The sequence below is a fragment of the Panthera pardus genome, unplaced genomic scaffold, assembly GCF_024362965.1.
Source record: "Panthera pardus isolate Hobbes unplaced genomic scaffold, ASM2436296v1 HiC_scaffold_8, whole genome shotgun sequence".
Lineage (NCBI taxonomy): Eukaryota > Metazoa > Chordata > Mammalia > Carnivora > Felidae > Panthera > Panthera pardus.
In genome coordinates this window covers 90,960,205-90,975,372 of record NW_026527013.1, presented here as the reverse complement: position 1 = coordinate 90,975,372, position 15,168 = coordinate 90,960,205, and the positions used below count along the sequence as shown (strand labels likewise).

The following is a 15,168-nucleotide window of genomic DNA, read 5'->3' as shown; positions in this document are numbered from 1 at the left end:
AGATCATACTAATTCCAGCCCTGTCTCTAGGTATTTCTCAAAATCTCAAGAAATCCCACCAGTAAACAGAAAGCTGGTAAAATACTCATGGGTGTTTAGAGAACTTGGAAGGGAAAAGACAAAGCTTTTGTAACTTGAATAGTCTAAGAAGCTGTGATAAGTTTAGTCATTAGAGTCTAGTTACAAGAAGAATATTTCAAGAATTCATACCCTACTAAGCCTGTTTCTTAAACAGTACGTTTGGCCCATTAGTGAGCCATGAGAACAATTTAGCACATCAGAGTAAACATTCATTACAAAAAAAGTACAAAATAAAAATAAATATCAGAGTCTGTCACAAACAGTAAAAGTAATTACTATTTTGTGAAACTTCCATTATGTGTGTATATGCGTGTAGTGGGCTACAACCTCAATGCATGTCTAACTAGACTGCAGTAAAAGTTCAAACACTACATTAAAATATATTCTTCCTCAAGAAGTTTGGTGACTCTCCCAGGGCACCTGGGTGGCTCAGTTGGGTAAGCATACAATTTTGCCTCGCGTCATGGTCTCAAAGTTCATGAGTTTGAGCCCCGCATCAGGCTCTGTGCTGAGTTCAGCCCCTGGCCGGGCTTAGAGCCTGGAGCCTGTTTCAGATTCTCTGTCTCCCTCTCTCTCTGCCCTCCCCCGCTCACGGTCTGTCGGTGTCTCTCAAAAATTAATAAACATTAAAAAAAATTTTTAAAAAAAGCTTGCAGACTTTCCTACTAAAGAAGTCCAGCTAAAGTTATTTTTACTTACAAAATTTTTCAATCCTTTATTTTTTCTACTATTTAATCGTGATGAATCCATTATGAAATAATTTAAGTGTTTTCAAAAGCCTAAGAGACTTCTACAGGTACGAATACTACCTTTTATTGTTTCCCAGGAAATGATAACATTACCCTGGGGGGGCAGGGAAGGAAACAAAATAAGGCCACATCTACTCTGTACTCATGACTCACTAAAAGTCAGTGTGAATAAAAATCAAATGATAAATTACTTACAAGAGTGATATAACTCCTAGAACAGACCTCACCAACTAAGATGTCAACCCACTGCTGTGGGTTACTGGAAGGTTCTCATGTCACCTTTGGCATGATAAGCTCACTTAGCCCAGAGTCCCATGCAAATTTTCTGTTCATCCAAACAATAGCCATACTTCTTTAAATAATGTACAAGATATATCTAAATTACCTAAACAATGAGGCAAGAATTTACAAAGGATTATTTATGTGTAAGCTTCAATCTGGTAAATGTATATATGACAGCTAAGTAAAAATTTTAAGAAACTGCATGTAACAAAAAATCTTTTCATCTTTAATATACACAAGAGCCTTCCAGAATAATCTGTGAGAAGAAGTAACAGAACAAGATAGTCAAGTACCTGAGAATAATCTTCTGGCGTTACATGTGGACTGCTATCTTCTAGGGAGTACACCAGTAAACTGCTTTGAATTTTTTCTAACCTAGTCAAGTTCTCCGGATCAAGACTAATCAAATATTCTCGTGCCTAAGAAACAAAGAAATAATGATTAAATGTTACAAACTAAATATATCCAGAAAATCTAAAAATAGTCTGTTAGGGAAAAGGTTTATTAAGAAAAGCATAAACCTCTACCTGAAAGTAGACTATTCCTATGAAATCTTTCATGAGCCAAAATGGTATAGAGCAAAGAGGCAATTACCATTAATTTATATGGAAACAGGTTTGAACGTTCTCCAAAAATAACCTCGCTTTTGCTTTACTGATAACACAGGACACATCTTGCAAAGGGATGCACAAATAAAGTCAGATAAAGCACAGGTGCTCCCAGACACAGATGCCCAGAGCTTGATGGTGAGATTCTGAAGGCAGCTCCAGGGGAATGAGCTTGGTGTGCCACTCTTGCTGCTCAAGGAACGTGCTGTGACACACACTTGCTGACACTATTTTTGCTTTTTGCCTTTTTTCGTGAAAGCAAACATCCTCCTTGGGTTTCTTTCAATGCACAAAACCCAGTACTAATGTAGGTACTTTGTGAGAGTGTAGTGACATAACCAAAACTTTAAAAAAGTGGGAGATACTTGTGCAGTTAATAATGCCCTATTACATATTTCGAAACTGCTAAGAGAATACATGTTAAAAGTCCTCATCACAAGACAAAAAATTTAATTATGTGAGATTTATTGTGATCATTTTACAGTATATACAAATATCTAATTATGCTGTACACCTGACACTAATGTCAATTATACCTCAGTTAAAAAAAACACACACACAACTATAAATTATAACCTTAGCCCATCGGGTTCGCTCCTCACTGGTTAATGCTGGTATCCCAGGTCCATCGGGTTCACTATGGCACTTCTTGTGAATATATGTCAATTGCCTTAGGGAAGATTAAAGAAAGAATATGTAAAAAAAGCATAAGCAGGATCACTAGCTACTTTTAGCCTTTAATAGGTCATATTGTTTATCAGTACTTAAATGTTTTGATGTATTATCCAAAGAAAGGGATTATGATCTCAACAGCAATTTCCCACACCTTATCTCCTTTTTTTTTTTTTTAAAGCGTGTGGCCTATTAACACAAAAGTATATTTAATAACTTTAAGTAATTAAATTTGCTGTTTGGCTGGTATTATTTATACTTTCAAAATGTACATGTACTTCCGGGGTCTAAGTAAATACCCCTTACAATAGAGAACTTGAAAAATATTCTGTAAATGATATCACAAATATTATGTACATCTGACCTAACTAAAAACTATGTGCATATATATTTAACAGAAGAATTACTCTATAACCAATTAATATTTGTGTGTAACCTCAAAAATAGAATACGTTGTCAATTTTAAATGTTTTCACATGTTACTTACAATCATTTTAAAGATTCTAGTAAAGAAAAATTTTCACTCCCAAGTACTCTATACTCTCAAACTGATGAGTTTCCTGTATCTTTAAACATTTGACAGGCAAATAACAGGGTTCTTCAATAAAGAAATACACTTTCATCAATCCAAAATCCACAGAGGTTTAGCATAGGCAACAAAAGCAAAAAATTACATCAAACTAAAAGCTTCTGCACAGTTAACATCAAAATTAAAAGGCAACCTACAGAATATGAGAAAGTATTTGCAAGCCATGTATCTGATAAGAGGTTAATATTCAAAATATATAAGGAATCCCTACAACTCAATACCAAAAAACCAAATAACCCTAATTTAAAAATGGGTTAAGGAACTAAACAGACATTTCTTCAAAGACATACAAATGGCCAGCAAGTGCACAAGGTACTCAACATGACTACACATCAGGGAAATATTAATCAAAACCACAATGATACATCACTTCACAGCTATCTGGATGGTTATGAGAAATAAGAAATAAGAAATAAGTGTTGGTGAGGATGTGGAGAAAAGAACTCTTGTGGACTGTTGGTAGGAATGTCAATTGCTGCAGCCTCTATGGAAAATAGTAAGGAGTTTCCTTGAGAAATTAAAAGCAAAACTACTCTATGACCCAGCAATCCCAGTTCTGAGTGTATATCAAAAGGAATTGAAGTCAGGACCTTAAGAGACATCTGCACTCCCATGTTCACTGCAGCATTATTCACAATAGCCAAGAGGTGTAAGACACTTAAGTATCCACTGACAGATGAATGGATAAACAAAACGTAACATACATGTACAATGGAGTATCATTCACCCTTAAAAAAGAAGGAAAGGAAATCTTGCCATTGGCAACAACATGGATAAGCCTGGAGTACAATACACTAAGTGAAGTAAGTCAGACACAGGACAAATACAACATAATATCACTTACAGGAGCAAGCTAAAATAGAGTGGCATGGTGGTTTCCTGGACATGGGTAAGGAGGAAAAGGGGGGGGGGGGGGGGGTGTAATTAGTCAAAGGACACAAAATTCCAGCTTTACAAGATGAATATCCTAGAGATCTACTGTAGAGCACAGGGCTTGTAATTAACAATACTGTACTGTATGCTTTAAAAAATTAAGAGGATAGGTTTTATGTTAAGTGTTATCACAAAAAAATTATTAAATAAAGGAGGCAGGCAACTTTTGGAGGTAATGGATAGGTTTATGGTAGATTGTGGTGATGGTTTCATGGGTCTGTACTTATTTCCAAACTCATCAGGATGTACACAATAAACATGTACAGCTTTTCATATGTCAATCACACCTCAATAAAGTTTTTAAAAGTCTGTTCAAATTTTTTTAAATGCTACAGATTTGGTAACTAGGATAACCCCTTTTCCTTTAATTTGGCCATCTATGCATCTGTTTTTTAGCTACACATGCATTGTTTGATATTTAAAAGCACAAAATTTGTATTACCAGTATTTACATTTCAGACTCCTACACCTTTCAAAATATTCTATACTTGAGATTTTCTCACAATCTGGTTTCTGCCTTCATTACTTTCCACTTTACTTTCATTTATTATAATCTGGTTTTGTCCTCCAATGATTATCTTGAAACTGCATTTCTGAAAGTCACCAACAGTATCCCATAAAACAAATGTAGCAGGTTTATCTCAGTCCTGTTTTCCTGATCACAGAGTATTTAACACCCAGGAGTAAATCTTAAAATTATCTTCTATCTTAGCTTTTGTAGCACTGTTCCACGGCAGTCTCCTTACCTCGCTTTCTGCTCAGTCTATTTCACTGATCATCTGTTCTCTTTTCACCGCCAAACGTTCCCCCAAATCTGTCACTGACCTCTCCTGACGTCTTCTACAAGTTTCTCCTTTGGTAATTTCATCCATTTGTTTAAGAGCTTTAACTGTCTATTACCTTTGTGTAAGAGGCAACCAAATCTCTAACTTCAATCCCACTTTCTCTTAAAATTTCTGGTCCCAAATTTCCTAATGCTTGCTGATATCTCTACTTCAGTTTCAGTCAGCATTCCAAACTAGATTTAAAAATCATCTCCCTGTCCCCTTTCCAAATTAAAAGAAAAAAAGCTTATCTTAGAAGAAAACATAGGTATACATCTTTGTGACTTTGTTTTTGTTTTTTAAGGAGGCTCCATGCCCAATGTGGAGCTTCAACTCATGATGCTAGGCTCAAAAGTGGGATGCTCTACCAACTGAGCTTGCCAGGTGCCCCTAAATATTTATGACTTTGGATTAGGCAACGATTTCTCAGATACAACACCAAAAGCGCAAGCAACCAAAGAAATAGAAAAGTGGACTCTGTAAAAATTAAAACATTTGTGCTTCAAAGGAAGTCAAGAAGAAAATGAGAAGAGAACTCCAGAAAGGGAGAGAAATATTTGCAAATTATGTATCTGGTAAGAGACAGAATGTACAAAGAAGTTTTACAACTCAATAATCAAAAGACAATCCAATTAAAAATTGGAAAAGGATTTTAATAGACTTTTCTCCAAGGAAGATATACAAATGGTCAATAAGCACATGAAAAGATGCTCAACAGCACAGAAGAAAAAGAACACTACTGCACCATTGGTGGAAATGAAAACTGGTGCAGCCACTGTGGAAAATAGTATGGAGGTTCCTAAAAAAGTTAAAAATAAAACTACCTAGAATCTAGCAATCACACTACTGCGTACTTACCCAAAGAATACAAAAACATTAATTCAAAGGGGTACATACACCCCTATGTTTATAGCAGCATTACTTACAATAGCCAAGACATGGAAACAGCCCAAGTGTTCACTGAATGATGAATGGATAAACATGTGGTATATATATACAACTGAAAACTATTCATCCATACAAAAGAATGAAATCTTGCTATTTGCAATGACATGTATGCACCTAAGTGAAATAAGTGAGCAAAAGACAAATACTATATGGTTTCACTCATATGTAGAATTTAAGAACACAACAAATGAGCAAAAGGGGGAAAAAAGGGGAGAGACAAACCAAGAAACTGACTCCTCACTATAGACAACAAACTGATGATTACCAGAGGGGAGGTGGGGGGAGGATTGGGTTAAATCGATGATGAGGATTAAGGAATGCACTTGTTATGATAAACGCCGGCTGATGTATGGAATTGTTGAATCACTATACTGTATACCTGAAACTAATACAGTTAGGTATGTTAACTAAACTGGAATTAAAATAAAAACTTAAAAAAAAAATAAAGTTCTTAGTCATTTAAAAAAATGCTCAAGATCCCTGTCATTATAAAAAAGCAAAACTAAACCACAATGAGATCCTACGTCACACCTTTTTGGTTATAGCCAAGGTTATAGGATGGCTATAACCCAAAAGACAGATAATAACAAGTGTTGGTGAGGTGAGGATGCTAAGAAATTAGAACCCTCATTTACTGCTGAAGTGAATGTAAAATGGTGCAGTCATTTTAGAAAACAGTTTGGCATTCCCTCTAATAGTTAAACAGAGCTACGACCTAGCAATTCCCTCCTAGTTATGTATCCAAAAGAAATGAAAATACATATTCACACAAAAGTCTGATGTTCAGGACAGTATTATTCATAATGTCCATTAAGTGATGAATATTTACATAAAATGTGGCATATCCACAGAATGGAATATTCAGCCATTAAAAAGAATAAAGTAATAACGCATGCTACAACACAGATGAGCCTTGAAAACATCATGCTAAGTAAAAGAAGCCAGACACAAAAGACCATACATTTTAAGATTCCATTTGTATGAAATGCCCAGAATAAGCAAATACACAGACACAAAAAGTCCATTGGTGGTTATGCCAGGCTAATGGAATTAGAGTGTTTGGGAGATATGGGTAGTGTCTACTAATGGATGGGGTGAAAGCTGGGGAGCAATAGGGCTTTACTGCTTATGGGTCCAGGGTTACTTTTGGAGGTAACAAAGTGTTCTAAAATTGATTGTAGAGATGATTGCACAATTCTGTGAATATTCTAAAACATGCCAAATTTCACCCTTTATTTTTTTAAGTAGCTTCACACCCAGCACAGAGCCCAACGTGGGGCCTGAACCCATGACCCTGAGATTATGACCTGAGATCAAGAGTCAGACACTCAACCAAGTGAGCCACCCAGGCACCCCAAGAATTGCACACTTTAAATGGGTGAAAGGTATGGTGTGTGAATTATATCTCAATAAAGTAGTTATTAAAAACAAGAAAAAAAATGAAATGGTTCCTCCTCCTCTGTTGCCTCCTTTTGTTATAATACTACTTGCCTACCCAACCATGTTTAAAAATTTCAGTCCTATTTAATACCTTCTTTTCTTTCTAAGCCCAATCACCAACTCTTACTAATTTTATCCAATGATATTCTAATAGTGTTGTATGGTGACGATTGGTAGTTGCACTTCTGGTAAGTATAGTGTAACACAGGAAAAAGTTGAATCGCTATGTTACGCACTTAAAACTGATCTGGGGCGCCTGGGTGGCTCAGTCGGTTGAGCGTCCGACTTCAGCTCGGGTCATGATCTCACTCTGAGTTCGAGCCCCACATCTGGCTCTGAGCTGTCAGCACAGCTGAAACAGCTGGAGCCCGCTTCACATTCTGTGTCTCCCCCTCTCTCTGCCCCTCCCTGCTCATGCTCTGTCTCTGTCTCAAAAATAAATAAAAACATTTAAAAAAAATTAAAAATTTAACTTATCTAACACTGTGTGCCAACTTCCCTAATAGAAAAACTAAAAAAAAAAAAAAGATACTTTAATAGGGTATAAACATCTTCTATTCTGTGGATTTCAACACCTAAACACAACAAAAGGCTCACATCCAAAAAGTATAAAGAACTCCTCCCACATAGTCATATATGTATGAAAGTGCTAATTAGTATAACTATTTTCGAAAACTGCATTATGTACTGAATTTCAATGTTCACATACCCTATGACTCAACAAGTCCTTTCCTAAGTGTAATCAGAAAGAAAACGTACAAGGATTCTCACAGCATCATTTTTTGTTCTAGTAAAAACCGTAAGCCACCTAAATAATTACCCTTGAAAAGAAGAGAAAGCATGGTAACTGACAAGTGGTATGAAGGAAATTTCTAAAATACTGGAAATATTCTATTATCTTGACCCGGTGGTGGTTACATGAGTATGTAGCTGTATATTTCTGTGTGCACTTTTGTACATGTTTGTAATACTTAATAAAAAAATTTTAGAGATATATATAGATACATACAACTCAACATTTATAAGACAATCTAGGAAGATTTGAACAAATGATTGTATATTAATGATATTAAAGAATTCCTCATTTTCTAAAAGAAGCAAGTCATTAGGTGTGATAATGGTACTGCATGTGTATGATTTTAAGAGTCCTTATCTTTTAGAGGTACATACTAAAATACTTCAGTGGAAACATTATGTCTTGAGATTTTCTTTACAATAATCCATAGGAGACTGAGGGGAGGAGAAAAGGCGAGTTGATACAAGGCTATGAATTCATAATTGTTGAAGCTAGGAGATGATAACTGTTGAAGCCGGGGTATGAGAACATGGAAGAGCTTCATTATACAGTTCCCTCAAAATTTTGAAATTTTCCATAATATACTTTGAAAATATAAACACACAAAATACTACACGTACATACTACGTGTACATACTATTTGTATGCATTTAAATACATACTAGATATAAACTACATTCTTTTTTATAAGTCTTTATGTGCATATAAATTCACTAGAACGGATACAGAAGGACAGAATATACCAAACTAGTTAATGGTGATAAATTCTGGGGCAAGAAATGAAATTGATAATATTCTGAATGTTTTCCTTTTCTCCAAGTGGAATAGATTCATATACATCTAGTAAAGTTAAAAATTAATGAAAGCTAAAAATAATAAATTTGCAAAAATCAGCATATACAGAATTATTTCTTTTTAGCTTACTGTCCCTTTATACAAAGGCAATTGTGAACAAAATTTATTTTTTTAACTCAAGCAAAAACTTAACACCTCAAGACTCAAGAAAGTAGTTTGAAAACCTGTGAATCTCTGGTGGGGTCATCAAACATCCTTCATGCATTACATCAAAGACAAAGACTCGGCCTCGACAAAGCACCGTAATGTGAGTTGGGGAACGCCCTTCGCTCTCTGGAAAAAGAAACAGGAAATCCAAACTCAATCTCTCAAAGTTAAACAAGAGTAAAACTGCTTATTTACATCCAAAAGAAGAAAATAATCCTTGCTCCAATACTTGATAATATATTCATATATTCATCAAAAATATCATATGAACAATAAGGTGATGGACTTTCAATTATGATATAAATATACACTCTTGAAATCTGTCCATGTGAAACAGCCAAAAATCCATGGAGTTTCAAATATTTGTACACCTTGAGACTTATATAATCCCAAACTCCTGCAGGGCTTTCTAGTTTATTCATGGATAGAAATGACAAAGGGAAAAGGGCAGCAAGAAATCCTGTAGAAGAGCTATGAGAATTAGTTTCTCCTAGGCTTTATTTCAATGTTGACTGCTTATCAGATAATTTAATTGCAGTAAAAATCTAGCTATGATTTCTAAATAAAATAGTTTTCAGTTGAAAAAGGGCACTGTTTGAGTGGCAAGGAGAATGCTTTTTGCCAAATCTAGTTTTACTTAAGGCTCTAATCACACCTGGCAAGCCACTGATAATTGATTCTATGATTCTTTGGGCACACTTTAACTCTCCAAGAACTGTATGTTTGCTGTAAATCTCAGAATATTCTGATTTAGCCTCACTTTTCTATTACCATTGCCTTTGACAAAGGTCTTCCTATATGGTCCCTGTTCCTTTCCTCTAAGAAAAAAGACAGAAAAGACATACACTGCCAATGGAAGGAAATGTACTGATTAATATGTACAATTAACTGTGGTAAATGCTTTACACACATTATCTCATGAAACCCATCAACTATGAGGAAAGATCATCTCCTCATAGCACTGTTTTTTTTCTCTTATATCCTATTTCTTCCAGTTCTAGGAGGTAAGGTATGTATTTTCATTGTCTTTCATGGCTACTTCCAATACATTTCTTCTCTCTTCTCCTTCAAAAACCTCCTCATCTTTTTACATTTAATACTACTACATCTTATTGTTGCCATTTACTGACCACCCCCTATTTAAATTTAGGACTGGAAAAGAAAAAAGAAAATAAGCCTGATAGCAAATTCATCAACAAATGTTGGGAGGGCGACAGGACAGGAGGGTACTACTTCAGGATGGGCCTAAGTGGGGATATTTTAGCAGAGACCTAAACAAAGTTAGGAGTGAGCATGGAAATATCTGCAAGAAGAGAATCTTAAGCACAGGAAACAGCAAGTGCAAAGGCATTAGGACAAAATGAGATAGTTTGCTTTAAAAAAAAAAAACAGAAAAAAAAGTCAGTGTAGCTGCAGCAGAGAGAGAAAAGGGTAGAACGGTAGCCAGGATCAGGGCCAGGTTACATTGGCCTCAGAAAGCACTTCCAATTTTAAATATTATGAAAAGGAAGCCTATGGAGGGTTTTAAGTAAGACAGTAATAATGTGACCTCATTAGTACTTGAAAAAGGTCACTCAGGCTACTCTATGAAGAGGAGATCGTAACAGTGAAGAGAACATACAGCAAGATCAGTTGAGAGATAACTAAAGTGATCTAGGTGACAAGGATCTATGTGAAAGGTGATGGTGGCTTTGAATGAGGTGTGACACTTGAAGCAGACAAGAGGTCAATTTTTTTTTTTCTTTCCAGATGAGCGATACTACAGATTAGGACAATCCAGTAAAGAGGGAAAACTGACAACGCAGCAAAGAGAAGATAAGTCAGCAGCAAGGTCCTTGATTACACAAGAAGAGGTGGGGCCCAGTGCACCATACAGAACGTTGTCTTTATGAGACAAAGCAGTTCATCCATTTAAACAAGGCAAGGCAGAACGTAAAATAATGTATTGTGAGGGGGTTGCAGGATGGACAAGTATTTGAATGAGTAGGTTTTCTATGAATGCTGTAACAAATTACCACTAACAACACAAATGGATTATCTTACAGGTATGGGGAACAGAAGTTTGAAACTTGTCTTACTAGTCTAAAATGAAGGTCAGCATGTCTGTGTTCCTTCTGGAGGCTCTAGGGGAGAATCAGTTTCCTTTGCTTTTCCAGCTTCTAGAGACTGCCCACACTCTTGCCCTTAGGACTCTCCTCCATTTTCACAACCATCAAAGGAGGATCATGACTTTCTCATCCTCCCATCAATTGGGTTCTCTTCTGCCTCTTTCTTTACTTGTAAGAATTCTTGTGATTATTTTGTGTCCACATGAATATTCCAGAATAATCTTCCCATGTCTAGTCAACTGATTAACAAACTTAACTTCATTTGTGACCTAAATTCCCCTTTACTATGTAACCTAAAACATCTGACAGGCTCCAAGGATTAGGAAGCAAACAACTCTGGGGGGCTGAGGAGCATTATTCTGCCTAACAGATAGGTTGGTAAATTTTGTGATGGAAAGACTGCTTTACATTTATTGAGAATAAGAGTTCATTAGCTGAGAATAAAGAAAAGCATGAGACAGTCTTTCTGGAAGAGAGAGAATAACCTGACAAAAATATATGGCAAGATCGGGGCACCTGGGTGGCTCAGTCGGTTAAGCATCCGACTTTGGCTCAAGTCATGATCTCACAGTTTGTGAGTTCAAGCCACGCATCGGGCTCTGTGCTGACCGCCTGGAGCCTGCTTCTAATTCTGTGTCTCCCTCTCTCTCTGCCCCTTCCCCATCATGCTGTTTCTCTCTCTCAAAAATAAACAAACATTAAAAAATATATATATATGGCAAGGTATGCTGTGGGTCCATTTGAGGTTTAACAGAAAATTAAGTGATGTTTTCTCAAGCCAAGTAAATTGCTATGGTAATATGTAGAGGTAAGAGAGAAGATTATAATTAAACAGTGATGAGGGGTGGGTGGAGTGGGGAAGGGGGGCGGTGGGTGGAGTGGGGAAGGGGGGGTGGGTGGAGTGGGGAAGGGGGGGTGGGTGGAGTGGGGAAGGGGGGGGTGGGTGGAGTGGGGAAGGGGGGGTGGGTGGAGTGGGGAAGGGGGGGTGGGTGGAGTGGGGAAGGGGGGGTGGGCAAAGATTTGAATGTGTATGCAAAGGAGTGATTACAGTGGAGGTGGCAGGAATGGAACTGTGAATAACTATAGAATAACTGCATTTAAGTCACAATGTGATCAAAGAAACAGCTAAGGTAGACTCCCAAAGGAAGGGAGTTGTGAAGACAAGGTGGAGATCAGAGTGAGATGCTTATAATTACTATGCAGCATCGAAATTGGAGATGGAGTTTTTGATAACAAGGTCTAGGGCATGACCACAGGAGTGTGTGGCTCCTTGAGAAGGAATGGAGGTGCAGATCACTAGAGGAAGAAAGTGAAGGAAAGCAGAAGTCACGGATTATCAACAATTGGAAGTTCAAGTCATCAAGGATGTGACTGAGGTAGTAATGGAAAGAAATGCAGGGAGCCTGGTGCTATACCAATCAATGAACAAAGGAGAATGGTCAAAAACAAAGTCACTGCAATCATGACAAGCTCTGGGGATCTCACCTGATAGCTTTCCTTTTTTCCAGAGCTCAAACTGTAAGGAAGAAGGGAAAGTGGAAAGAATAACAGGAGATAAAGAGCATACAACATCTCCTACCTTTCTTCTAGTACCAAAGTATGAGAGAAAATATACCCACTTGAGATGGTTATAGGCAACGCAGTAAGCTCAAAGAATAACCAGGTTCAGTAACAGAACCCTTCAAAGTAAACAGGAACTTTCAGAGAAAAGGTTGAAGATATAAAGGATTTTGCTGACTGTGTGCTTCAGGAAGTACACAAGAGTCTGGAAAAGGAAAGGAGAGTGGGTCACAGTAGTAAGGAACGTAGATCAAATTAGGCTATGCACAAATCCACGAATCCAGAGGACAGGCTATGATCTGAGAAGTCTGAACTTCTAGGCAAAATGAGGTAAACAGGGCAAAAGGCATGACGGAATTAGTGTTAATGGTCTCTTAAGGGGGAAGTAAAAATAAAAATAGTTCTAACTATTGCCTCCTTATTGACACCATCCTTTGAGCCATAGCAGCTTACAGGCTGCCTCCACATACATCATTTCTTCAATTTTCTCTGTCTTCAAGATAGATTCCATGACCCATTTTAATTTCTCTCTTCCAAAACACTTAAATCTTCCACTTTCTCTTTCTGCACCTGCTTGATTGTTGTAGGAAAAAAAAAGAATATATCATCTAATTTTAAATTCGTAAACACCATTTCAAATGGGCACTCAACACTGATCAGCTACCCTACATTTCCATAGCAAATGTGCTTCTCCCACTTTCCAAAAATGACTAGTATTTCACACCATCTCCTTTCTCCTCAAATCTTCTACCCCAGGTGATGACCTCAGTTCTCATTTCACCAACGAAAACACAGGGAATTCATAGGACCTCCTCATCTTCCCACAACAAAATTGGTCAATTATGTCTGCATCAAGATGCACACTTTCTGCATTCCCTCTCATCATTGCTCTTGTCAAAGACCAACCCCTCCACCATTTCTACTTTTTGACCCTCTCAGCTCTTATCTTTTCAAAGACTCTGGCTGTTTATTCTTACCCCTGTAAGATTATTGTTCTTCCTCTCCTATGCCAATCTCGTGATGTAATAGCACTCATTTTTATTTAGATTTTAGCTAGCCAACATGTAGTGCAGTATTGGTTTCAGCAGAATTCAGTGATTCATCGCTCACATACAACTCCCAGTCCTCATCACAACTGCCCTCCTTAATACCCATCACCAATCTAAGCCCATCTCCCACCCACCTCCCTTCATCAGCCTCAGTTTGTTCTCTATCATTAAGAGTCTCCTGTGGTGTTTTCCTCTCTCCCTCTTTCCAACCCCCTCTTCTCATATGTTCATGTTTGGGTTCTTAAATTCCACATAAGAGCGAAATCATATGGTTTCTCTAATTGAGTTATTTTGCTTAGCCTAATACATTCTAGTTTCATCCATGTCATTTCAAATGGCAAGATTTCATTCTTTTTGATGGCTAATATTCTGTTGTGTGGGTGTATGTGTGTATACATATGTGTATATGCATATACACATATATATGCATACACACATAGTTTGACTATTGTGGATAATGCTACTATAAACACTGGGGTCTGTGGACCCCTCTGAATCTGTACTTTTGTATCCTTTGGGTAAATACCTAATAGTCCAATTGCTAGATTATAGAGTAGTTCTATTATTAGTTTTTTGAGGAACCTACATACTGTTCTCCAGAGAGGCTGCACCAGTTTATATTCCCACTCACAGTTCAAGAGGTTTCCCCTTTCTCTGCATCCTTGTCAATGCCTGTTGTTTCTTGTGTTGTTAATTTTAGCCATTCTGACAGGTGTGAGGTGGTTATCTCATTGTGGTTTTGATGTGTAGTTCCCTGATGAGTGATGTTGAGTATCTTTTTAGGTGTCTGTTAGCCACTTGGATGTCTTCTTTGGAAAAGTGTCCATTCATGTCTTCTGCCCATTTCTTCAGTGGATTGTTTTTTTGGGTGTTGAGTTTGGCAAGTTCTTTATAGTCTTTATCTGATAGGTCATTTGCAAGTATCTTCTCCTATTCCGTAAGTTACCTTTTAGTTTTGATTGCTTCCTTCACTGTACAGAAGCTTTTCATCTTGATTAAACAGTTCACATTTGCTTTTTTTCCCCTTGCCTCCAGCAACGTGTCTAGTAAGAAGTTGCTGTTGCCAAGGTCAAAGAGGTTGCTACCTGTGATCTCCTCTAGGATTTTGATGGTTTCATGTCTCATATTTAGGTCTTTCATCCTTTTTGAATTTACTTTTGTGTATGATGTAAGAAAGTGGTCTAAGCTTCATTCTTCCACATGTCACTGTCCAGTTTTCCCAACACCATTTGTTGAAGAGACTATCTTTTTTCCATTGGATATTCTTTCCTGCTTTGTTGAAGAGGAGTTGACCATGTAGTTGTGGGTCCATTTCTGGGTTTTCTATTCTGTTCCATTGATCTTTGTGTCTCTTTTTGTGCCAGTAACAATAGTGTCTTGATGACTACAGCTTTGTAATATAGCTTGAAATCAGAATTATGATGCCTCCAGTCTTTTCTTTTTTAGGATTGCTTGGACAATTCGGGGTCTTTTGTGGTTCCGTACAAATTTTAGGATTGTTTGTTCTAGCTCTGCAAAAAATGCTAG

General features: G+C 37.1%; 1 protein-coding gene across 2 annotated transcripts in view; it reads right to left on the bottom strand.

Moving 5' to 3' along the window:
* CROT (carnitine O-octanoyltransferase) overlaps nt 1-15,168 on the bottom strand; it is a 47,820-nt gene that overhangs the window by 19,245 nt on the left and 13,407 nt on the right. For both annotated transcript variants that reach the window (XM_019443203.2, XM_019443204.2), the window contains exons 7-9: nt 8,942-9,050; nt 2,297-2,390; nt 1,406-1,531 (exon numbers count right to left, since the gene is read on the bottom strand). In XM_019443203.2, the coding sequence (XP_019298748.1) occupies nt 1,406-1,531; nt 2,297-2,390; nt 8,942-9,050 (329 nt within the window). The remainder of the gene's footprint in view (nt 1-1,405; nt 1,532-2,296; nt 2,391-8,941; nt 9,051-15,168) is intronic.